Source organism: Pelodiscus sinensis, chromosome 9 (assembly GCF_049634645.1).
Source record: "Pelodiscus sinensis isolate JC-2024 chromosome 9, ASM4963464v1, whole genome shotgun sequence".
Classification (NCBI taxonomy): domain Eukaryota; kingdom Metazoa; phylum Chordata; order Testudines; family Trionychidae; genus Pelodiscus; species Pelodiscus sinensis.
Window position 1 is genome coordinate 35391452 of NC_134719.1, and position 25921 is coordinate 35417372.

Genomic DNA, 25921 nt, shown 5'->3' on the forward strand with positions numbered 1-25921 from the left:
CAGAACACTGTCATAGCATAGCAGAGGTAGATACATTGGTAGCGCTAAGAAAGCATTTAAGTTTGTAAAGTATCTCACACTTGATCTGCAACCCAGCTTTGTGTCTCCCTGTGATACTACTTGTGACACAGAGACCCCTTGGAAAAGTGCCCTCTGTTCTTTGCAAATAGTTCTCATCGCAGACCTGACAGACTCATTACACCAAACACATCTCTTACAGGATATTTATCCATAAAAAGTAACATGTAAGGTATCTACAGAAAGTTTGGCAATACTCAATCATTGTGAGATGTATGTTCAGGTAACATTTAAGAAATATTGTATATATATTGAAAGTTTGCTTTATGGTCTTGGAGGAGAAATTAGTCACCAGGAGGTAATGTGTTTCAATGATAACCCCTTTAAGCAAGAGGACCTTGTCATCCTCCCTAGTCAGTCAGCAAGGTTCTCTCGTCTGTCCTTGCCACATGGCAGAACAGTCAATGGAAAACCATCAGGGAGAATGACAATCAAAATCACTTAATGATAGAAAAGAAACTCTGCAACCAGGTCAGGGTTCGCCCTGCCTGTGAACAGAAACAAAGGGCTGTCTTCAGTATAACAGAGTGTGGGGAAAGACCCTCTCGATCCATTCATTGAGGAAACCTTTCAAAGGTAGGGGGGTTTCATGGATGTTTGGATCCTGATTATTGAGAAATCAGACAGCTCTGCAAAGTACTGAACTTTGAGGGAAATTACTTTATTAGATTGGATAGGCAACCATGTAGATCCAGCTTCCTGTTTTATATTGTAAATACTTGTTTTCAGCACTCTCTCTTGTTTCTAGTTCAGTCTTTATTCTTTCTTAAGCAAATTTACTTTGGTCTTATTATAAGTGCTCACGAGTGTTATATGGTTTAGAAGAGTGGTGTTTTAAGGACAACCTGGTAAATTAGAGTACTCTGCACTTCTGAGTTACAGAAATTCCAGATCCTCTGGAGTAGCCAATGCCAGGGGGTGGATATCACTGCAAAATGGTTCAAAGGGACTCAGGGATTGAGGTGCACCTACTGTTAACCTGCCTGGGAAAGGAAAGGCTGGCATAATTCCAGAGAAGAGTGCTTGAATGGCAGAAGGGCTGGCAGTGTTAGGCAGAAGACAGTCCCTGCCACAAGAAAGCCCCTCTTTTGTTAGAGGCAAGGTGACTGAGGGCAGATCTACGCTGAAACTGCTGCTTTGGTGCAGCTCCACCGCTGCAGCTGTACCAAGGCAGCACAAGTGAAGATGTTTCATGGCAGTGGTCACCAGCCGGTCAATCCTAGGGACTCTCCCACTCAATCATGATCTCTGGCAGTGCAGTGGGGATGCCACTGAGGCAGGCTCCCTGCCTGCTCCAGCCACTTGCCACTCCTGGAAGTGGCCAGAATGATTCTGCCTGCGGGGGGAGGTCTCGACACATTGCTCCTGCCTGTAAGAATTGCCCCGGTAGCTCCCCCATTTGTTGGGAACAGGGAACTGTAGCCAAAGGGGGATGAGGGAGTGGTGCTGGCAGAGAGAAGCAGCATATTGAGCCCGGTGCCCCTAACCCTCAGAGGAGCATTGGCCCCTTCCAGAAGACATTTGGGGACAGGAGCAGGCAGGAAATCTACCTTAGTCTCACCACACTGCCAATGGGGAGGTGCACCCCAACCCCTTTCCTGAAGCCAGCATCCCATACCCCCTTCTGCACCCCAAACCCTCTCCAGCACCCCAGCCCTGCACCTCCTCCCAGAGCTAGGACTCCAAACCCTGTACTGAACCCCAACGTTTTCCCCCAGCCCTGACGCCCCCTCTCAGCACCTTAGACCATCTCCTGCACCCAATGTTTTTCCCTAGCCTGGAGTCCCCTCCTGCACCCAACTCCATGCCCCAGACCAGTGAAACTGAGTGAGGGTGGGGAGAGTGACAATCGGTGGGGAGTGGAGTGAGTGACACAGTTATATTGATATAGGTCTGTAGTATAGACTTGGCCTCAGAGTTATGAGTACCCAAAGAACTGTCACATTATATTGGGTATATATTCAGCAGCACAACAGAATGCTTCTTGAACATACTGATAATGTTAGGCAGCAAACAGTCTGACAAGGAGAAGCTGCAGTCACAACAGTGGTGAATTGCTCTAAACTGTGTTATACATTCCTGGCATGTACAAACTCAGGGGCTAAATAGAGGACAGTTACTTTGTTAGCAACTTCACAATTTGCTGCTAAAAGAAAATCTCAGAATTATGCAGTGGGTGTAGTGCACTTGGTCTTGCCTCTGGAGACATTTAAAACCTGGCTGCGGTGACAAGTGGAAATTTAAAATGACTCTCGTGTGATTTTTTGAGCAAAATCTGTCCATTTTTAGAGATTTTTTTAAATTTCAGAAACACACTCCTTTTGATGTAGATCATTCTTATGCCTATAAAAGTCCACTGACTAATCTGATTAAATGCTTTTAGATGTCTCTAACTAGTGACTACACGTCCTAGGCCAGGTCTACATTAGGAGGCTAAGTCAAACTAAGGTACACAACTCTAGCTACATAAATAGCATAGCTGGAGTTGACATCCCTTAATTCAAGTTACCACAACATCCCCGCTGTGGGGAATCAACAGGAGACTTTCGACTTCCCTTACTCCTCGTGACCCAGTGGAGCATCAGAGATGACAGGAGCATAATCAGCAGTCAATTTAGAACATCCTTACTAGACCTATTAAATTGACTTCCAGAAGATCAATCACCTACCAGTATTGAGCTCCTGGTAGGGGTAAATAAGGCCTTAGTGATTGTACTCTTGTAACTTATAAAACATGGGAAAGTGACTAGAAATAAAACTGGATTAGTGCCCATTCTAGACTTCTTTGTAGTGTATAAAGAGGGCCTGGAAAGTCCTGTGTTTGAAGATAAAAAGCTGCTTGGTTTTTTATATTAATTCAGATCTTGTCTGGTCTATTTTATGTAGAGGACACTGTGGACAGCTGCAGAATTAGTAGGACTGTGATTTAAAAGTGAACCCTAACTAACTGAGAGGGAAAAATAATTTTATTTAGTCTTCTAAAAACTCTTTTTGCCAAAACTTATTTAACTGAATTGCTTAAATGACTGGAAGAAATGTTCTGTTTGTTGAATATGTTCCATGCCTTCAGTTAGAGGCTAAAAAAGTTCACACTAAATATTTAAGATAGCCAGCAAGTCCCTCAGCTAAATCTCAGAAAACAATATCTGATATTTTTGACATTTCTAGGGGGGTAAACAAAAAAAGCAAAGGATATGTTTATTTTTTTTAAACAACACAACATTTAGTCCTTCTTTGCCCCTCAGAAAGCAGAACAGGTCACAGATCCAATTTCACCTTTAAGACTTTTAACACCCCTGGGAAGTAGGTAAATGTTAATAAACCCATTTATCAGCATATGGCAGAGCTAAGGTACAGAATCCTTGTGTCAGTTACAGTTGTAGGTTTCCTGTGTCTCTAATACCTAGCTCTTCCACATCCATAAATGCTAAGCTACAATGCCTCCTTTGCCTTTATACAAAGTGTCTAGAGCAATAGAGCCCCAATTCAGATGGGGGACCTTTGTGCCCTCCCATCATAATGACTATTACTAATAAATTACCCACACAAAGTTCCTTCCTTCCACATTCTGTCCAGCCAAATTAGCTAGTTAGTTATTCTAAACATTCCTCTGAGATAAAAAATAATATAATGTCCCGACTTTACAAAGAGGGGTTATGTGTCTTGCTCACAGCCATACACTGAGTTATTATCGGAGCTGAGATAAGAACCAAGGAGTCCCTGGTTCCCAGTGCTCTGTTGTGACCTTAGATTGCACCTCTTTAAAACTAGCCATGACTTAGTACCAAGCTTAGCAACCTGAAATTTATTTCTAACATGAAAATAAAGGTCATTGCTTGCTTAATGGACTCTAAATTAACAAACTGCCTGGAAGACTTACCCATACAGAAGTAGCAATGCAATAAGTACAGGCAGATTGCTTGGAGAAGTGTACGCTTTCTTTTCGAATCCAATGAATATACCCACAATCATCCCGGCACTCACTATGTAATTCACCTGTCACGGCAAAAGAAGTGTGATGTGTGAGCCATGTAGAGCTGCAAACATTTCCATACCTACTGGTCTGCTCCAGAATGGTTTTAAATTGAGGGGGGCATCGAAAATAATGGGTTACATCATGCTTTTAGCTGGCAGCCCATCAGAAGGGGAAGTGTGTAGGTGATTTGCATGGAGGCACTATGCCTCAGGGCCCAGTTCCTCCTTCCCAATTCTCCAAAGTATTGGTGTGTGGGAAGAAGTAATATTTTGCAACAGCATTTTCTGTGGGCATGTCTATGCTACAGAATTAAGTGACTTAAGTCAACCTACAGGCATTGTAGCAATTAAATTGATTCTTTCCCCCTTTGTGTCCACACTATGCTCCTTCTGTCAGCAGAACAAATCCTCACCAGGAGCACCTTCAGTTACGGAAGGGGGGCTTTGCAGGGCACTGACAGTGGGAACCCTACAGCTGTAAACCTCAGGACAGTGGGGCTGCTCTGGAGATTAGACCAGCCCTGAGCCCTTATGCCTGTATTTGAACAGGTACACAATGTAACACAATGCAAAGTACAAAAATTCCTCAGGATCCCCTCACAATCCCTTGCTTGGTTTTCCTAGGACACTCCATTTGTCCAGAGTGATGGTGATGGCTCACCATGTGGGGAACAACAGAAATCATCTAGCTGCATTTGATCTATTAGTATTTCCAGCCTGGGCTTCCTGCGAGGTCCTTGCTAAATTCCCAGAGGATCCCTTCAATTGCTCATGTTTTACATACCCTCTGGATCCAGATGAGAAGGGCTGGGACAGGACCCCTCCTGGAGCCCAATATCACTTTGCCTTAAGCCTAATTCACACTTAAAAATTGGATCCACTCAGCTGTATTTCTTGGGGCTGTAAACAATTTCACACCCTGATTGCTGTAAGTTAAATTTCTCCCACCCTCTCTCATCCCTTCCTCCCTCTCTCTTGGGGAGATGCAGCTAGACTGACTGAAGAATCCTCCCAATGACCTAGCTACCACTTCTTAGAGAAGTGGATTAACTACATCAATGGAAAATACCCTTCCCTCAGGGTTGGAAGCAGCTACACTACAGTGGCACAGCTAGAGACATGGCCTTAGTCAGTCAGAGAAGTTATTTCCTCCTGGGCTGGGATGAGCAAGCCATGCTCTCAGCATAGCTCTAAATTAGCCCTGGGTACTGCTTTATTCTATATTGACAATACAATTAATGGCACATACAAGAAAGATAAAATTGTATGCACTGGAAATGCACGAGGTTAACATCACTTCCAGCTTCCTCAGCTGACCCATGAAGCATGTTTCAGACTTGATTTAATTATTTGAAATGAATTAGAAACCAGTCAAGTGCTTAGAACAAGCTACATAGGTAATGTTTTAAGACGCGAATAGCTTTTTGTGCTTGGGATCTGCCGATAGAGCTGACAGCCACCCTGGTCCCCTGGGAAAGGTGTGGAGGGTGGCTCCATGCTCCTAGAAGAGGCAGGGCCTCAGGTGGGAGGGGCATATCTGAAGGCAGGTGGCCCTCAGTGCTGCCTGGACTCTGCTGCCTGGAGTGTGCTGCACTGTGCCCCCGTGTCCTCAGGCAGCCCTAAGTGGCGCCCAGAGTGCTGCAGCAGAGTTCTGGTGGTGATTCATCATGTTTGGAGCTCCAGGTGCCTCCACTGCCCAAGGGCAATTGCTCCCTTCCCCCTGCACCCGCTCCATCATCAGGCCAGGATCTACCTCACTAAACGGGTCTACATATTCAAACCAAACGCAGCAATAGCTCAAGGCCAGGAGCTACAACTAGCAGATACTCACTATGTCCCAAAGGAAATTGGTTAGCCAGTAAACAGCAGGGTTAACACCACTGACGAACTGGAGGTGCTTGGCTTTCGTCACCCGTTCTTGGATCAGATACAAAACAAAACTGGCTGGAATGAAGGACATGGCAAAAATCACACAGATGGCAACAACAGCATCCACTGAAGTGGTCAGCCTGCAACAAAAAAGAGGAGGGAGGGACCTTTTGAGCAAGAGTGAAAGTAACACAGAGTGCCACTAGAGAGCTCTGAGCCAGCATGAGCAGCTACAACCCCAAGCTAGCTAACACCATCAGCAAATCCAACAGGCAGTTTTAACATCTAGCTGTAACAAGAGTGTTTTGTAACACAAGGATTATTTAGCTGTTGGGAACTTGTTAGTACATTCTTTGGCATTAAGCTCAGGGTTGTAACTAACAAGAACAGACAGAGATACACACAGTTCCCTGCACACCCGTATGACAGATGCTCCCTCCAAATCAGCCCTGTTGTTACAGACAGTGCCGTCACTCATACAATAGGTGCAGACTCACAGAGGCATTCAGCATTCTTAAGTGGGATAAGAAAACAGCCTAATACAAGGAACAGGTGCGCACCTATGAAAATGCCATGATGTGTGAACTCTTTGGGCCAAAGACCATGTTTGACTGTATATCTTATACAGTGCCAAGTAACTGTGGGCACCTAAAAGCCAAATGATGGTGCCTTTATGACTTTTCTGATACATGGCACAGCTGTGTGCATGCCTACACCCATAGTTATGTAGGTGGGATGGGAGACCCTCACTACAAGGACCAGTAATGAGCTAGTCTCACAGGCAAAGTACACAGAAGAGATTTTATAACTAACTTCTGACTATGATAAAACTGAAGGAAAGGTGCTCAATTGCAAAGGGCACATAAAAACATATGCCCTGAATTAAACTATATCACTCAAGCTTCAGCTTGGTGTTTGAACTCTTGCCGGGGAAGAGGTGGGAAAAGGGAGGGGCTGAATGGAGAGGAAGGGAAATAAATGTGTGAAAGAACCCAGGGAAACTACTACAGCTTACACAGTGACTTCTGAGAGCTGCTCCTTGGTGAGGTTCAGAGGATGGTTTATTGCGGTGATCCCGTATTCTTCAGGAGCCTGGCCTTTCCACAGATTGGATCTCAGGACTGCATTGTTGGCTACATTAAGAAAGCTTACCATGGCATGCCAGCCTTTATTGTTAAACCACACCTGAGAGCCAGAAAGCAAAAGTGTCGTAAGCAGTCAGTAACGTTAACACAGAGTGGGAGTAGGCCACATGGCTACCTTTGGGTTACTTCTCCACTGGGAAATGTCAGCAGGAATGTACACAGCTCTGAGGGGTTGTTAAAGAAGCTGACTTTGTAAAATCCATTGCGCCTCCCAGCAGGGAGATTCCCCCCCAGACATTGTATTTTAATAGATAATTCCAAAACAGTGGCCTAAAAAAGCTTTCCAACAACAGGACAATGGATTTTACATTGGCAACTTTTTAACACCTAATATTCTTCAAAAGTGTATAAAATGGCAACTGGATAACGAAACTCACAATAGAAAACTAACCATAACTCCACACACATCAGAGTAATTACATGGGAGAAACAAACATTATAGATCCAAGGTGGGTGAGGTAATATCTTTTATTGTACCAATTTCTGTTGGTGAGAGACACGAGCTTTTGAGCTTACACAAAGCTTTTCTTCAGATCTGGGAAATTTACTCAGAGTGGGGTGCTGGAACAATTTGTATAATGGGGGTGCTGAAAGCCATTGAACAAAACTGTAAACCCTGTATATGATGGAAATCACTTTACACTAGGCAATACTGCTGCCACACCCCCAGCACACCTATTTCCAGCACACCTGACTCAGGGCCCATCTACATTCACAGTGCCGCGGCAGCACAGCATGGGTCGTGAAGACACTCTATGCCAATGGGAGAGAGCTCTTCCATCACACTGAAAGGACACCACTGCAAGTGACAGAAGGTATGTTGGCAGGAGAAACTCTCTTGCTAACATAGCGCTGGGGACATGAGCCCTGGAATAATGTTTCTCTCTCCAAGGGAGGGTGGGGTGGAATATTCATCCCCTCAGAGTATCACAGCTTGTTTGATACAAAGTGAATCAGACTCAGTAGTTAGCCCTTATTTCAAGACATCATTCAAGGACATATGTTGGAAATATATGTTAACTACTTATGATAAACAACCTGTTCCTCCTCATATTCAGTTGTGACACTCTCGATACATTTCCCAGACCTGAATGAGAGCTCTGTGTAAGCTTGAAAGCTTGTCTCTAGTTGCAGAAGTTGGTCCAATAAAAAAAAATTACCTTACCCACTTGGTCTCTCTAATATCCTGGGACTGACATAGCTACAACATTGCATACAAGAAACTCTTTGTAGTTAAGGACAACAATATTCACAGAGATTGGAATCTGGCTCTGAAACAGCAGTGTTCTTCCAGACTTTCCTCTCCGTATACCTTAATGTTGTCTTCCGTTTCCATGTATTTAAGGAAATTAGACATTTCTTTAGCAGCAGACATTGACGCTTGACCCTAAAAGTCAAGAAAACAAAGTCTAAAATCAGCCAGAAAAATGGGATTTTGGTGCTACACATTCGAACATTTGCATGCTGTTTTTTGATAAACAGATAAAACATTCCTGCTTACTCCTGTTACATTCATCATTTGGCCAAGGTGTCTCAAAAAATCAACAATTTCATTTCCAGTGACATGAAGGACTGGGAGTCTTCCTCCAATGGAAATCCCTCCGTACCTAGCGGAAGAGCACACATGGATCAAGCACTTATACTATAGATCCAAATCTCTTTAGTCAACAGAAATACTAAAAGTTGCCTGAGTAAATGTTTGCTTTAGACACATGTCATAATTCCTGTGTAACAGTTTCTACTTACTAACAAACCACATAGCTCTTACAGGTTTTGCATATAATAAACCATATTGATTTTAGACTAATAGGATTGTTCTGTCAGATACAATTCTAAAAAGAGTGATTTGGACTTTTGTGAAATCAATAGATCAAAACAATTTACAATCTTGACCATTTCAATTCTGGCTTCTCCCCATTTCTTAGACATAATAACCCAACTGGATGGATACCTGAAAGCACTTGATTACCTATTGTTTTCTTAACACCTCCTTAATACTTTGAGCATCTCAAGCATTAGTTATTGAGAGCATGGGAACACTGTGAGTCAGACATGAGATTGCAGCTGGTCCAGGAGAAAGAGGCACCTAGAAATGCTGATGCCAACCAATACTTAATAACAAATAACTACAAAATGTAATATTATATTAGCATGCCTATGTCTGCAATCCAAGTGCTTGAATTCAACTCCATAAATGGTACTATTTCCATGACAGCAGACATTCATAAAGAAGTCATGTGAAATAAGCCAGTTCTCTAACTGCTAATGTATAAAGCAGGGGTGGGGAACCTAAGGTCAGGGGGGTCTGGCCTGGATCCAGCCCCTAAGGCCTGGGGCTCTCCCTCTGCACCAGCATCACCCAGACCCCACAATTGCCACCTGCTTCTGAACCCCCCTCCTGGCACACCCCCACGCTCCTAGCCCACTCTTGCACCCTACAAACCTCCCAGACACCTGCCCCAATCACCAGCATGCTCCTGCACCTCTCAGCCCAGACTGCACACTCCCACTTCACTCCTGCACCCTCCTTCCCACCCAAACTCCCCCAGCCCAGGCCTGCTTCCCAGCAACCTCCCTCCCATGCACTGAACCCCTCATTTTTGGCCCCACAAAGAGCTTACGAAAGCCTGCAATCTATTAGTCCACGCCCCCCTAATCTCTGGTTGGTGAGGGAAACGTGGAGCATATTTCTGCTTCTCAGTCAGGGGTCACATCAGTGAGGTGTTTTTGTTTTGCTAGTTGCTTTTGTGCGGCCCCCGGACTAATTTTTCTGTGGATCAGCAGCCCCTAACCCAAAAAAGGTTCCCCAACCCTGAAGCAGTGTTCCTCAAAGTGGGCTGCATGCCTATTTTGGGAAAGCCGCTAGCGGACTTGAGCCACTTTGCTTACTTAAAGGGTCTGTAGCCACGGAGCTCCCCTTGACTGGAAATGGTGAACCAAAGCCAATGGGAGCCACAAGACTTCATGGCTATGGACCCGTTAGGTAGACAAAGCAGTGCAGGCCCATTAGTGGCTTTCCCAAAGTGGACCCGCATCCCACTTTGAGAAACACTGGTATAAAGTGAGCAATAATTTGTGAAGGCTTCATGTGAACTTTGGAAACAGGATAAGGGCTCATACTTGTAAGTCCTGTTTTCTCATGTTGTAAAGGATAACAAAGATTATTTTCAAACAGAATCGACTTTTTTAAGTTTTCAGATGTAAACTGTAACAATCCCGAATTGCCTTCTCCTAAATATTTTGTCTCTGACTTTAGACCTAGACGTTCTCTAAGCAATACCACAACTTCCAATTCATCTGAACAAGTGGGTTTTACCCACAAAAGCTTATGCTCTAACAAATCTGTTACTCTCTAAAGTGCCACAGGTCTCCAATTTATCAAGATCATTTTGAATTCCAATCCTGTCCTCCTAAGAGCTTGCAACCCTTCCCAGTATTGCATTACACATGTTAAAAGCATACTCTTCATTCCATTATCCAAGACATGACGAAAAATATTCAGAGATTCCAAGACTGGAAAGGGTCACTGCTGTGATAATCTAGTGAATCTGACCTTCTGTACAACACAAGCTGTGTCTGTTTTTTTAACCAGTCTTGATTCAGAAATTGCCAATGATGGAGAATCTATTAGGATCCTTGGTAAATTATTCCAATGATTAGTCTCCTCAGTCCCAGCCCCAGGACAGACCTCTACAGGACCCCACTATATACATTATCCCAGTCTGTCAGAGATCCACTCATAACTACTCTGAGTATGTTTTTTCAACCATTGGTGCACTCACTTTATAGTAATTTAATCTATCACATTTCCCTAGTTTGGGTCTGAGAACACCCTGGAGGAGTGGTTCCAAAGCATCAGTAAAATCAAGATACATCTTCCCCCAAGCCAAGAAGTTCCAGTGCATACTGCTCTGCAGCTACTACTCCAGCTCTGTGTGTGATCTGTTACCACTGCATACTTGCTATGCGGGTGTCCAGGTTAGTGTATTCTCTCCGACCTGTCTGCCCAGCCCTTCCTCAGGGTTATGCCCCTCCACAGTGCTGTAGATAGAGCTACATCAGAGCACTGTTGCAATATGCAGAGGTAGTTCCCCTGACTGATTCACATTGACCTCTGTTGTGCACAATGGAGCTGGTGGAAGTTTCATTGTGTGTTCGGGCCTTCCAAGCTTCTCCAAAGTTAAACAGAAAATCACTGTTTTATTTACCATGGCAGTTGATAAAATAGTTTCCTACCTTTGCTCGTTGACCCAGTATTTGCTCTTCAAGCTGAAAGAGAAAAGAAGATTATGAAGCATTTTGGATCAAACTGAGGGTATATCTGAACAGCATTTGGGTGGGAGTGGAAGCGAGCCTCCCAGCCTGGCTGACTGACTCAGGCTAGTGGGGCTTGTACTAGTGCTCTAATAACAACTGTAGAGAGAGCATCTGGAATTGCAGCTGGGGAGAGGGACAGACTTCAGAGCCCCAGGTCCCGCTCATGTCACATCTCCAAAGCTCCTTCTACTCAGTTATTTTAGAGCACTTAGCATGAGCTCCATTAGCCCCAGCCTGTCGACCAGTGCTAGGTGGCTTCTTCCAAAATGCTGCAAAATGGCTTGTTCTGGCTCAGATGAACATAAAGCAGGTACTTAAGAGCTCAGCTGAACAGAGGTCTCTTCAGGCATACTGAGTGCTGATGACACTGAGATGGGAATTTACCATTAGGAGTCCATGAGTTTTCTGGAGTGGGCTTTTTGCTTTTTTGTTGCTGCCAAAATTCATACCAGGAGAAGAATCAAGACTGAGAGCATCAACAAGTTAAGCAGAGGTGAGCCAAAATATTTGTACGGTCACATACAATAATTCTGTTCTATCTCTATATTGAATTAATATCAAAATGGCTTAAAGTTTTACCAGCACATAACAAGCATTCATGGGCCCGGCCAATGAGGGCAGGCAGCAGTGAGAAAACACATTCGAACGACTAACTTCAAGGACATTTCAAGCAGTGCAGCAAGTGCTGGACAGACAGCACTGACTGAACTCTGGGCTTGAAGTATGTCTGTGCCACTATAAAAGACTTGCAGCATGGACATGTCTGGCCCATAGCAGGTGACACAAACTCATGGTGCTCAGTCTGGCAATATAAGACGGCAGCGTAGCCTTTGGGCTTGAGCTGGAGACAGAAGCCCAAGCTTGAGACAGGAGCCCTAGCTCCAGCCCAAGCCTGAACACTTCACTGCAATTTTAGCCTAGAAACAGAAACCCATGACCCCAACTCAGCTGCTCTAGGCTCAGATGCTCGGTGCCACAGATATGTTATTGCAGTGTAGACATATCTTTGGAGTCAGGCACTCTCGGGTTACGTCTACACTGCAATGTAAGCCAGGATTAATAGGACTCAAGTCATCAGATCCTGGATTTGTTAACCTCAGGCTTAAGCATTTACACTCATTTGTTACCACAGGTTAGAATCTTAAGTCCAACATCTGCACTATATTATGTGGGTCTAAGTCCAGCCACCCATATCCCAAGTCTTCCTAGTGCTTTCTCAAAACGTGACTTCTCTACCTCTTTGTAGCACAGTGTGGGAAAATTTGAGTATCTAGAGGACAAAAAAAGGTCAGTAGACTTCAAGAGCCCAAGTCCAGTAGGGCTGAGTCTACACTACAAAACAACAGCGCTTGAACCCTGGAGCCTGGTTTGGCTCATTCTTGGACCTTCCACCCCCACAGGATCCTGCGATCTGGATTGGCATAATTTGTGTACAGATGGAAAGGGGCAGGGGAGGGAGGAGAGTCTTGAGCTTGAATTCAAAAGGCTTACTCTGCAGTGTGCATGTACCCTTGAAGTCTAAGCTCAGATCTGCCTCTAAGCAACTTGTCCACACACAAAAGCTGTACTGCTCTGGCCACGCAGTTCTAGTTAAAGCAATACAACCTGATTAGGATGGAGGCAGTTATATTGGTATAAAAATGCTTATATGGGTACAATTTAATCCCACCCAGGATGAATAGAAATCCTTTCCTACCTTCCAGGGCTGGGGAGGGTTAATGTTTGGATGCTTTGAGCAAATCTAGTGTTGTGTCATATTATTGCTAATGACTATATCACACATATGTACTCCATGCTGAATGTGACAAATAGAAACAGCTCAGTAAGAATTACCCCTACCTTTCTCTGATCAGAGTGGGGTAGGTTTTCACTAGGAAATCAGAAATGTTTCTGTAGGTGAGATCTTGAAGAATTTCTGTGCTGTGCTGCACTCTCTGTGAGGCAAAGAAAATCTAACCAGTTATTGCAAACTTCAGAGTCCCTAAGCTCATCACGAGTGTTTATCTGGAAAACTGGTTTCAGCTTACAGGATCTCACCTGAAAAGTAACTTTTATCCAGCTTTGATTTGAATTCCTGACTGAAACCAAAAAGTTCCACCTGTATTTGAGTCAAACTCAGCTTCACTGGGGTTTGAGTGGACATCACATGAAACCACAGTCTGCAAGGCTTGATACAATCCATCCTGGATTCACTCTGAAACTTTAACTGCATTCATTCAAAATATAACCCAAGGCTGACCAAGGCCTCACCTTCATTTTGGGGGGGAAGGGCGGAGGGGACCAACACAGTGTGTTCTAATGTGAGCTAACTCAAGATAAAATCCTAGTAAAGACACCTTGATTTAAGACTACACCTTGTTTTTAGTGAAGGCCAAAAATATGTAAGCTGTGGTGGGCTTAGGCTAAGTGTCTAATTTCAATGAAACTTAAAGCCAGATAATGAGTTTCTCCTGGATAGGGCTATAGTTATAAAGTTTCTGTGCAATTTCAGAGAATAAATCTTGTAGCCTAGAAGCAACACAGTGCCTAGAAAAATACCTTTAAAATACAGCCTATAGGGCGGCGATGCTGCTTAGATGAAAAACACAGCATGCCTCTGGCAGATTCTAACTAATGCAGAGGAATACTTTTAGCATCCATGGAATACCTACTCCAAATCAGTTGCTAATGTCTTGCCATATTCTGAAATTTCCTATAGCCTCTTGAGACCAGAATATGAACAGTCACATCCATGGCCAGTTCTGATCCAAATATATGTTCCACACTTCTCTCAGATGAACAGAATCACCCCAAAATCCAATCATTTTGTAACATATTTGTTGCTTCAAAGAGATTCGAAATTGCAGACCAAACTCTCTACAGTTGCAGAAGTGCACACTTAGGCTTTGTCTACACTTATCAGTTTACAGCAGAGCCGCAACAGCACTTAAAAGTGAAAGTGTGGCCACAGCACAAGCACTGGGAGACAGCTCTACCCGCACTCGATGTAAACCGCCTCTGTGAGGGGAGTAGCTAACAATGCTGGGAACTGCGCTCCCGGTGCTGTAGCCGGTTCACACTAAGGATGTTAAATTGTGGTTTATTTACTAGTCAGGTAGTAAATGGAATTTCCATCGACTACTTGACTAGTCAGTAAGCACTTCTGCACTCCTCCTTTGAAATGTACAAGAGCCCTTGCTCTTGTACATTTCAAAGGAGGTATGTGGGACACCGCATGCAGCCCGGGGCCAGCAGGAATTCCCGCTGACTCCAGGCTGCACACGGCGTGCCAACTTTCAAATGTACAAGAGTCCCTAGTAGGGGCTCTTGTGCATTTCAAAGCGGAAGCGCCCTTATGGAACCCTGGGTCAGGGAGGTACTCAGAGTCCCTGCTGGCTCCAGGCTCCATGCTGCACTGCTGATTTGAAATGCCACACCGCAGCCAAGGGTAAGCTGGAGACTCCCCAGCTGATCCCAGGCTCCGCGCAGCATTTCAGCGAAACCCAGGATCAGCTGGAGAGTTCCCAGCTGACCCTGGGCTCCAGGCAGCGCGTTTCAAAGGGGCAACACCACACAGCTGATCCTGGCAGGTGAGTGCTGCGCCTTTGCAATGCCTCTGCCCTTTGAAGTATCCTCTCTTCCCCCTACCCCCGTTTGCTGCCTCTATTTGATAGAGGCAACGGAGGGGGGGGGGGAATTGACTAGCTGACTGACTATATGATAAGCATTTGCTTATCGGATAGTTGACTAGTCTTTAATATCCCTAGTTCACACTGGCTCTTCACAGTGCTGTAACTTGCACTTGGCATGGGAGAGAGTATTTTTTTCACACCCCTGAGCCAGAAAACTACAGGACTGTAATGTGCCAGTGTAGACTTGGCCTTAGGCACTCCAAATCCAGATTGACTTCAGTTTAGGATTACTTGGAAGTCTGGAATCGGATAGTGTAAACGAGAAGAGAATTTGGCCTTCTGCATTCAGCTCTACATTGATTCAGAAGCCGTTCTTGAATTCTTTATACAATACTGCTTCACTTCTGTTAAAAGAAATGATGGAACCAAAGCAAACTGAATTTACATGCTTTAAGATAGTGTCATGGATTTGAATGCAGAAAGAGATCCATTTTATGCCCTCAGATGGTGAACAATAATTATTTCAATAAGACAATCAACACAGTCTCAGAGGGGTAGCTGTGCTGGTCTGTAACTTTAAAAACACCGAGTAGTCCTGTAGCACCTTAAGGTACGTCTACACTACCCCGCTAGTTCGAACTAGCGGGGTAATGTAGGCATACCACACTTGCAAATGAAGCCCGGGATTTGAATTTCCCGGGCTTCATTTGCATAAGCGGGGCTCCGCCATTTTTAAATCCCCGCTCGTTCGAACCCTGTGCCGCGCGGCTTCCTAGTTCGAACTACCGTTACTCCTCGTCCCTGATTCAGCCTCTGCTGGTCAGTTTCAGCAGCAGCTGAATTGGGGATGCCTGCAATAGAGCAGCTGGGGTGCTGCCGGGTTGGTCCCGCAGCGCCGTCCTTTGGCGCTGCGGGACCAACCCGGCAGCACTCCAGTTGCTCTGCCCCAGGCGTCCCCAAGAGCAGCTGGGGTGCTGCCGGGTTGGTCCCCCAGCCCCGAGGGGCAGCGCTACGAGACCAACCCAGCAGCACCCCAGCTGCTCTGCTCCCGGCTTCCCCGATTCAGCTGCTGGTCAGTTTCAGCAGCAGCTGAATGGGGGAAGCCTGTCCGGCTGCCCCAGCACTTCCGGGTTCCTGAAGGTGCCGGACCATCAGGAGTCCCGGAGCATTGGATGCTGGACTAATGGAGTTTTGTACTTCACTTATCATAATAAATAGCTCCCTTCCCCCAGAGATGTGTCCTGAGTGCCAGAGGATACCATGACAGCATCTGGAAGAAGGGTTGCAACTATGGGATCATTTCCCTCTAATCCAGTGAGATGTTCTCCTTCCCTGCGACTTTCATCCTCCTCAACAATACAGAAGCTATCAGATGGGTGAGGGGTACTCTACTGTGTCCCCTGAGTCTCCTCTAGACTACAGGGTTTTGTCAACAAAAGTGGACTTTTGTCAACAAAACTAAACCTGCATCTACACTACTGCTGAGTTCTGTTGACATAACGTCGACAGATCTCAGCAGTTTTGTCTATGCTGGTAAACCTCATTTTACGGGGAAAAACGCCTTTTGTCGACAGAGTTCTGTCAACAGAAGGCATTATTGCATCTACACTGTCCTTTGCGTCTACACCACCATGTAGACAAAGCAGCTTGCTTTGTTGACAGAACTGAATGTAGTCTAGACACTCTTTGTCGACAGAAGCTTTGTCGACAAAATTTCTGTCGACAAAAGCCTGTAGTCTAGACGTACTCTATGTGTCTCAGCTCTCTGCCTCCCTGAGTTTCTCCAGTTCAGCCACACTGGTCTCAAAACCCTGCCAATTGCCATCTCCGAAAGCCATAAGCTGACTGTATTGAATGCACACATATGTACCCTGCCACAAAGGCAGGCATTCAGACATGTTGCACTTAATGCAATAATCTGGATAGTACCACTCTGCTGCTACACCTCTGCCTGCATTCTTTTTACTCTTGCAAGGTTTTTTTATTCATTCTTTGTGGGGGAATTTTTTTTTTTGAAGGGAAGGGGGATTCCTAAGAACAGAGTATATTTACTAGGAGTATCTGTCTCCCAGGCACCCTCTTAACTCCTTTGCAGAACTTCCATTTGCTGCTCCTCTTTGCTTATGAGGTGGCTTTTTAAACTATTGTTCTCTTTGAGTTAGACAGGCTCCCTTATCGAGGCATCTGAAAGGGATTAGGAATCAAAGGATGACAGGCTTGTTAGGAAGTGCTCAGCTTTGCCTAGCAGGCAAGTAGGCTCAGCACATAGCTCCCCAAATAGACCATAATATAAACTTCTGTCAAGCAGGCACATGCATGCAGTTAAGCACACAACCAACTAACTAACCGGCAACAACATACCCATCAGTCCCATAGTTGCTCCTCCTTCACCTGGACAACTGCACCTGCTTGCTAATTCCATCCAGTCATCCAGCATCTGTGCTTAGACCCAGGGGGAAATGTGTTTCCTATCTCTTCCATAGCCAGCAGTGCTGTTAATTCAATGAATCACACCTTCCCCCTCCCCCGCCCCAAACATATTTTGCTTCGTAAACACTTTCTCCCCCAACGAATATCGGCAGCACTGTATTTATCCACTGTTCCATCCTCCCTCTGACTGGGGCTGCTCTAGAAGTGTGAGGCCAATGCATAGTACCTGTGGGGGTGGAAGGCCTCCAGCTCCTGCTGGGCATTCTGGGAGCATAGTAAGCTTCTTGCGAGTGCTGCATTTGCAGGAGGGAGAAGGGTTGTCAGGGCTCCATTTGCGTGTCAGAAACAGGTTGGTTATGTTAGGAGGAACAGACGGTGTGCTCCAGGCAGTTGACGTATTACTGCATGGGTAGTCCCTATACAGAGGAAAACAGTATCTCTCAGGAGTGCTGTCATATAGCTCACCAGAGTTCATGAACACACGATGCTGTAGTTTGCTCCCTTTGCATTGCTCATCCACAGCATCCTTACCAATGAGAAGAGTGTTTCGCAATCACAGAATCTCAGAGTGTTCAAAAAAAACCCAAAACACTTGTGTCTGAAACACTACAACTGCGAGGTTACTGTCCGCCTTGTACAGACAGGGAGCTGAAGAAGAGTGAGGTTAAGCGATATGCCCATTTACCTGAATTAAGTCTGTGGCAGAGCCAAGATTTTAACCCTTTTCTCCTAGCTCTCTATCCCGAGACCATCCTTCCTCCCTTGCTCTCCCATCACGCTGTACCTAACTGTACCTTCCCATCCATCCACAATGCTTACAGCTTTGTCTTGTTCTCACTTAGACCATACCTACATGACAGGGACCATTGTGGCTTACCCATGGTCCCACTGCTAGGCAGCCTACTGCAGCAGAAGAGGGAGGAACACCAACTCCCCAAGTCATGGCACCTAGGTCAATGAAAGCCCTTTTCTGTCAGCCTCAATGTGACTCCATCAGAGGAGCAGTCAGCATAGCTACATTATGCAGGGGTGTGGATTTTTATACCCCCTTAGTACAGTAGCTATGTTGGCCTAAGTTTTAAGTTTAGACTAGACCACAGACATTAATAATTCTGGCTACGCTAAATAGAGGAAAGGAGATGAAACAGGATTCTTCTAGAGAAAGGAATCAGGCAGTAGGAGAAAGGACAATGAGGGGGGCACAGGCAGTCTGGACTCACGTGTAGGGGGATGAACAGAAAGAGAGGGAGAGAGATTGTAAAAGCCAAGGCAGAGTGGGACTGACATTTTTTATGAGAGCAAACAGTTTAAAATTCACAGTTACTCCTTAATGCTACTTTTCCACCCTAAGTAATTGCTGTAGCCCTGGGAAGAACATGCAATTGTAATTTGGGCACTAAGCCATGGAAAACTGAAGCGGGGCAAGCCATGGGAAATAGAAGGGGGTATCTGGACATTCTGGCTTTATTATAGCGCTCTACACATGTACATTTTCATGTTTAATTCTTCATGCATGTGATTGATGTTCTACATAGAACTGCCTTTGCTGTCTTCTATCTATTAATATACAACAGTGTGACTTGTTCCTAGCCTGACTGCATTATTTTCTCATCATTTGTTGTCATCTCCAAATATCAACGTCAGAACTAAACATGGAGCACATGTATTTCAGTGAAAAGTTCTCTCACATCACTCTCAGTGTGGTATCCCCACATACTACTGGTCACATCTTACAAGAGACAATTTCTACTTCAAGAGAAAATGTCCAGTGCCTTACCGTAGAGGCTCATCCTTCATGCAGCGATTTCCAAATCCTGGTTTATTCAAGAAGGCATTGGTGAGGGAAGCCATCTGTTCACCACCAGGCCGCTCATTGCTAAGGAGATCGCACAAGATTTACTATACAAAAAACTGTCACTACTGAAGTAGAGAACAAAAAAACAGCTGGTGACAGCATCACACAGGTAGACACATAGCTTCTTCTCAGCATAAGCTTCTGATAATCTAGTCTCTTTAATAGGATCAAGTACATAAACCTTAAAGATTTAAGGGGGCTTAGAGGACAAAGCAATGGCCATTTTTTCTTGAGACCAAAGCAAACACTCACTTAATATAAATACACACTACCCTTTGTAAGCTTGGAATCATCTCACTCCCAAGTGAGCACTAATCTCGTATCCCCCGCACAAACAGTCATATTGGGATTCGGCAAACACAGAGAAATCGCAGGACAAGTATCACATCCCCAGATTTTAACATGGTGAGGCCAAAGAGAATTCTAACCATGAGAGGGAATCAGTTAAGCTACTTGGTACAGATGCTTCACAATCATTACAGCCTTCAAATGCTTAAGCTTTCTGATGATTGTAGTCCAGCCCAGGGCTGTTAGGTGAAAAAAAGCTTCTTGAAACCAAACAAACTAAAACTAAAGTGTTTCTTTGCATGGTGCATTCTTTTAATCTTTGTCAGGGTTTTTTTTCTTGAAGTGCAAATTCAATTGTGATCATATTTGCAGACAGCACAAAAAGTAGCAAATGCACAGGATGTCACAAGCAACCTACAAAGTGATGACGAGGTTCGGCAGTTAATAAAGAAAGGTTGAGCACTAACAAATGTAAGGTAATACACCCTGGAAATTGGAAGTCAGTAATTACCAAAACGGGAGGGACATAGCCAAGTAGCAGCAGCCTTCATTGTATCAAAGCAAATATATTTTCATGTTCTCTTTAACATTATCCAAGTAGCAGCAGCCTTCATTGTATCAAAGCAAATATATTTTCATGTTCTCTTTAACATTATCCAAATAATTACATACAACTAAGTGTAACGCCCGCACCACACATAACCAGCAGGGTTTAAAGCTGCAGCCATCAGCACCAAAGCATAGATCTACCTATTAAGCTAAAGGAACAACTCCATAACCTATTGGAAGTTGTAGGCTTTAGTACTTTAATTGGACCAAGGATTAAAGGGGAACATGACACTTTTAATGCATATAATACAAACAGGTTGAGAGATGAACCATTCACAGTAGGAAAACGTTTGAGAACCATTCTTTTGCAATAAAACAATGGACACAATGGGCTGGATTCTCCACTCATGCCAATTTCATGCTAATTTAAATATCCTGAGATGGATAAGAGGGAAACCAGGTCAATTAAGCAGCAGATGCAACCCAGCAGCCCTAAATGCTAAGGAGGAAAGGGGATGAGAGATCTATTTTTTAAAAAAAGGTTCCTCTGACCTGAAGAAAATAGTCTGGTGTCCATAGATCCATGGATGTAGTATTAAGCTGGGATATTCTCCAAACGGAGGGATAATAACTGTGAGTATTAGAGCTAACAACACAAAAGTAGCAGGGAGAACAATCTGCAGGGAACAGGAAAAAGATCATGGTTAACATTTATGTACAGCTCAGAACACGCACACACACAACAGACAGCAATAGCACATGGATTAGACCTATTCCTGTTCTCAGGTGCCACCATTTAATTCCCAGCACTATCAGCAATGTTCCAGTGTTGCTATAGCGCTGATTTTTATCAACCTGGATTACGCCAGGGACAGACTCAATCAAAGCAAGACATTTTGGAGGATGCAAATTGTGGGGGCAGCTAGAGTGCATGTGCTTGTAGAGCATGATGAAGAACATCTGGGATATTAATTAGAACAGCCTTTACAAGGACACTTGTTCCTGTCATCAACACCCTTGTTTTTAATGGAGCTATCCCTTATGCCAGGGCTACTCAACTTTGGAAGCCCTGGGGGGCCACAATGCTACTCACAGCACATGCCGAGGGCTGCAACTTAAGTGTGGTTGCATATACATGCAAATATATATGCAAATAGCTTCTTTCACACCGACGGGCATGAATACAAATATTACACCTTAAGCCTCGGCATCAGACCCAAACATTCCCAGTGTGAGCCAGCACCTCAGCACTTCCCACAATGCCCCAGCTCTCCTGGCACCTCCTCCCTGAGAGCTAGAAACGCCGACACCTGTAGCCGTCTATTCCAGCCAGCCTGTCTGCTTGCGTCTTTCAATGCTCAGCCCACATGGAAGACGCCTCTCCATTATGGAGCGTGTTCCCGGTGGAGGCCATGTTCAAAGGATCCCACTCGCAGGCCGCATGTTGAGCCCCGCGTAAACTGCACCCTAGGCCGCAAACAAACAGCCTGTGGGCTGCATGAGGCCTGCGGCCCGCGTGTTGAGTAGCCCTGGCTTATGCCATTAATGCTGAGACTCTTTCGGGAAACCTCAGTGGCAGTGATGAAGAACAAGCGGTACCTGAGCCAGGAAGTCCTTATGGCTACGCGTAGCATGGTGGAACCGTTTGATGAGCAGTGCTTTGATTTGCTGATAGACAAGCTGAGAGCCTTTATTCTGCCGGGACCCTTTGCCTTCGCTCCCATCCCCTGTTAGCCCTGCGGGGGTTCGAGAGGCTCCATTGGTTGCCACAGGGGGTTGTTCAGCCTTCTCTTTCTGCTCAGTGAGGGTTGTCCGGAGAGTAGAGCCATTTTCTTGAGCACCTCCTAGGTTTTGGGAATTGAAGTGATCACATGCATTACTCCTTGGGAGGAGGGACTAGGTGGCTATTTCAACCTTAAAAAACAACAGTCTAGTAGCACTTCAAAGACTAACCTGTACCAAACAATGGAGGTGCTAATGGTTCTTAACAGACCCCTGTAACTACTTGAACTATCTACTCACCATCTACATGTTTTGTTAGTCTTTGAAGTGCTAGACTAATTGTTGATTTTTTAAGTTTTATCTACTCACTGTCTCTGTTTTTCTCCACCTCCTCCGCTTATTTATCCTTGGATCTGGACTCATTATACTCCGGTCATCTGAAGAAGTGGGTTTTGCCCATGAAAGCTCATGATACCATCTACATGTTTTCTTAGTCTTTAAAGTGCTACTAGATTATTTGTTGTTTTTTAAGTTTTGCCTGTTACAGACTAACACAGCTACCCCGCTGAAGCTATTTCAACCTTGTTCATCATTGCTTAGGGTTGCCAGGTGTCCAGTATTCAACCAGACAGTCTGGTTTGTGGGCCCTCTGTCTGGTAAAAAAAAAAAAAAAATCAGAAAATACCGAACATGTGCAATGTCCGGTATTTTCTGGTTTTCTGGCTGGGTGCCCGATGGAAGCCTGGTGGGGGCGGGGGGAGTGGTCGGGAGGCGGGGTGCAATCAGAGCTAGGAGCCTCTGGTTGCATCTGACGTAGAAGTGAAGCCTTGGGGAGGAGGAGAAGCCCTGTCCGTGCTCCTGAGCACTGTTCAAGCACGTTGTGGAGCTTTGCCGGGACCGTGCGCGGGACAGTGCCCAGGTCAGTACCACTCCCCACTGGCCTATTTTCCCCCATCCCCCTGACCAGCCCTGCTTCTCACCAGCTACCCCACCCCTCGATCTCTCCTGGCCAGCCCTGCACCCGCCCTTCTTCCCCTCTCTCCCCACCCTCCAATCAAGTGTGTCCGGTATTTTTTCTGAAGCTACCTGCTAACCCTATCATTGCTGGGTAAGCTTCCTTAGAGATTTAGGCCTGATAGAAGCAGATTTTCCCAAACCTATATATTCCTGTCAATTACACTGCTTTATATTGTAATGCTCCTCTCCCTCATCTGGTACCAGGCAGGCTGGCTTCTGCCGCCTTAATCCTCTGTTTTGCCCCCTTTTCTCAACACTATGGATGAGTTAATCAAATCTGTGATGAACATGTTTACAGACAGCAGAGTGTTGGATGTCAAAACTATTTAAACTTTACAGACTTGAGGATGGATTTTGATGTATATGATTAAAGATCTAATCCATCAAAAATGGAAGTCTGACTTCTATTGACTTCTTGGATAATGGCTCAGGCCCAAAATCATCACTTGCTGATCAAACACAGAATTAAAAGAAAGACATCTGGGACTGGAAGCTATTTTCTCATGAATGCAAAATGCCCGAGAAAAGAGCATCAGACACTGAATCATGGATATTTACCTGCATTCTGTGATCCAGGATAAGTATCTGCTGTGACCTTCAGGAAAACCTGCCAAAGACATGCACACCTCTTGGTTAGCAACACATGTGAAGTCATCCTTCTTGTGAGACACTAGCCATCACCCTCTGAAATGTCATTTGCAAAGAACCTTGGGTACTTTGTCACTACTGCTGCTAATTATAGAACCAAAGATCCCCTAGAAAATACCTTGGGAAGAAAAAGGTGTGGGGAGAGGGGAGGGGACTTGGAGGGAAGGAGCAAAGAAACCGAAATAAAAAGAGGAACATCCGAGGCTAACAAGTTATCCTCTATTTATAAACTAATCTGATGAGCATTCAGGCTTAAATTATTTCTGAATTCCCATCTCTAAAGATCTGTTATCTGTGTTACTGGCTTATGTTAAGTTTTGAGGGAATTATTATGACTACATGTTTTCGGAACTTAAGTACTCCCCAAAGAATTTTTGGAACGAATGATAAATATTTCAATGCAACCATTACCTCTTCGAGTGGAGTGTCCGAAATCCCAAAACTGCTAAGTCCCAGGTCAGCCAGGGTTTCTTCCAATTCTCTGAAGAGACTGGCGTAAGCACGCTGTTTAAAATCTTTACTGGGCAAAAGGTAGACGAGTTCCTGACCAATACTTTCAATTAACTTTGCTTCTGGAACATGATGATGAATTAGTTCTGTAAGCTCATTCACATCCCCTGTGAAGAGTCAAAATAGTGCTCAAAGAAACAATTTAAATATCTTGGGAATGCTTCCAAAAGCTGTGCTGAAACAAGATGGGGAAGACTCACACATCTCTGTTCATATTCTACTAGACTGGTCTGAATCCTGGACAGCTGTGATCTTTGAAAGATGCAGCAGGAAATGTTTAAATGCCCGTCAATACCTTGATTTGACTTTCATAAGCATCTACTAAAGTATTCCCAAGAACGAGAAAAACTGAAGAGGTGCTCACAGAAAAATTTTCTGCTCTTTAAAGACTTTTTCTTTTCGCGATTGAATCACACATGGCAATACATAGGAGTTTAAAACTATTAGTCTATTGTAAAGGAAGACTCAAGCTTCCACCTTACAGTCTGAGCCCAAGATCTCAGATGTCTCAGAAAGGGGGTTAGTCACAGGAAGGTAATCAAAACCACCAGGAAGCCTTAGCAAGTTCTAAGTGACAATAAAATACACATACCTAAGACAATGATGAAAAATGAAATCTCAAAAGCATGGTTCTTTAGGGGTTAAGTGACATTACACTAGGAGAAAGAGCCATATTTCAAAAGACTCTGCCCTGGACCAGGTGAATGATCCCAATTCTTACCATCCAGTTCTTGCTCGGGACCTTCCACTGTATCTTTAGGTGCACATCTGGAACAGGAACATGAGCACTGAGATCCGCAGCTAGGGGAGTGCTAGTACAGATGAGGAAGAAAGAGGATGTTGCTTCAGATACATATAATGCATGCAAACTACTGTGTAAGAGTGTTGTCCTCAGGAGTTGTTTCATCAGCCTTTACCCTGCTTAAGGGCAGTGAGAAATTTGTCTTAGCTAGAACATCCTGAATATATTAACTCAGACTTGCAGTCTGAGATTTAGCATAATAGACAAAAATTAAATTTCACACAAGCATTGAGTCACGCCACCATGCAGGCGGTAATCACATGGAATTCTAAATAATTTGCATTTAACTGGGGAAGTTAAATGAACAATGGCCTTCAGAGAGCCACTATGTCATCAGGGGATTTACAAACTGGGATCTACAGGATTGAAAACAATCCAAGTCCTTCCTATTAGAGTTGCTATGAACTGCTTTAACCAGGAATTAGTAGCAGACTGACATGGTTCCTAAGCTATTTGCAGTAAGAAGACATGATAGCATCTAGTGTATTGCAGAAGGATTCATGCCTGGACAAATGAGACTCCCCAAGGAGCTGTTCAATGTAAGTGGTGGGGGAGATTTTCAGATAAGCATCAGCCTCCAGAGCTCCACTGACCTAAATGCTGTTTGAACCATTGAAAAGCCCTCTGCACTCAGGCATGTACATTCATAAAACTAGAGAAACTTTATTAAGAGGTGACTATTTAAAATCCCCCAATAGTTCCTCTAATTCCATGAGGCGAGGGGACCTCATGTTCCCATTGCTTTATTCCCTAGGACCTACCACTTATTATACAGCCAGCTTTGTCCACAGCAACAAACAGTAGCTACTCACCATCTGACCTGTTGCAATGAATGAATATTTGAATACTGCTTGTTCAACAAGAGAGCAAAGAACTTACTGAACCGCATTCTCCTCCTTGTGAGGTATTTTTCATCTTGCGAACCAAAGTGAGATAGAAGCCAGATCCAAAGCAGTTCTTTAGGAAGACCGGAGAGCCTGAGCAGAACAATTTTCCTTGTGAAATGATGGCCACCCGGTCTCCAAGGATGTCTGCCTCATCCATGTGATGTGTGGAGAGGATGATGGTTCTGCCTAGGAGAAAGAACAGAGTGATACTCTACAAG

The 25921-nt window shown here is 44.6% G+C and overlaps 1 protein-coding gene across 1 annotated transcript in view; it reads right to left on the reverse strand.

Annotated features, from left to right (window-relative positions):
- ABCA4 (ATP binding cassette subfamily A member 4) overlaps positions 1–25921 on the reverse strand; it is a 137189-nt gene that overhangs the window by 18378 nt on the left and 92890 nt on the right. The window contains exons 24-38 of the mRNA XM_075936565.1: positions 25696–25889; positions 24736–24826; positions 23916–24121; positions 23415–23463; positions 21717–21961; positions 20670–20794; positions 19203–19301; positions 17652–17841; positions 13224–13318; positions 11304–11336; positions 8569–8674; positions 8380–8454; positions 6938–7107; positions 5885–6062; positions 3959–4074 (exon numbers count right to left, since the gene is read on the reverse strand). Of these exons, the coding sequence (XP_075792680.1) occupies positions 3959–4074; positions 5885–6062; positions 6938–7107; positions 8380–8454; positions 8569–8674; positions 11304–11336; positions 13224–13318; positions 17652–17841; positions 19203–19301; positions 20670–20794; positions 21717–21961; positions 23415–23463; positions 23916–24121; positions 24736–24826; positions 25696–25889 (1972 nt within the window). The remainder of the gene's footprint in view (positions 1–3958; positions 4075–5884; positions 6063–6937; positions 7108–8379; positions 8455–8568; positions 8675–11303; positions 11337–13223; positions 13319–17651; positions 17842–19202; positions 19302–20669; positions 20795–21716; positions 21962–23414; positions 23464–23915; positions 24122–24735; positions 24827–25695; positions 25890–25921) is intronic.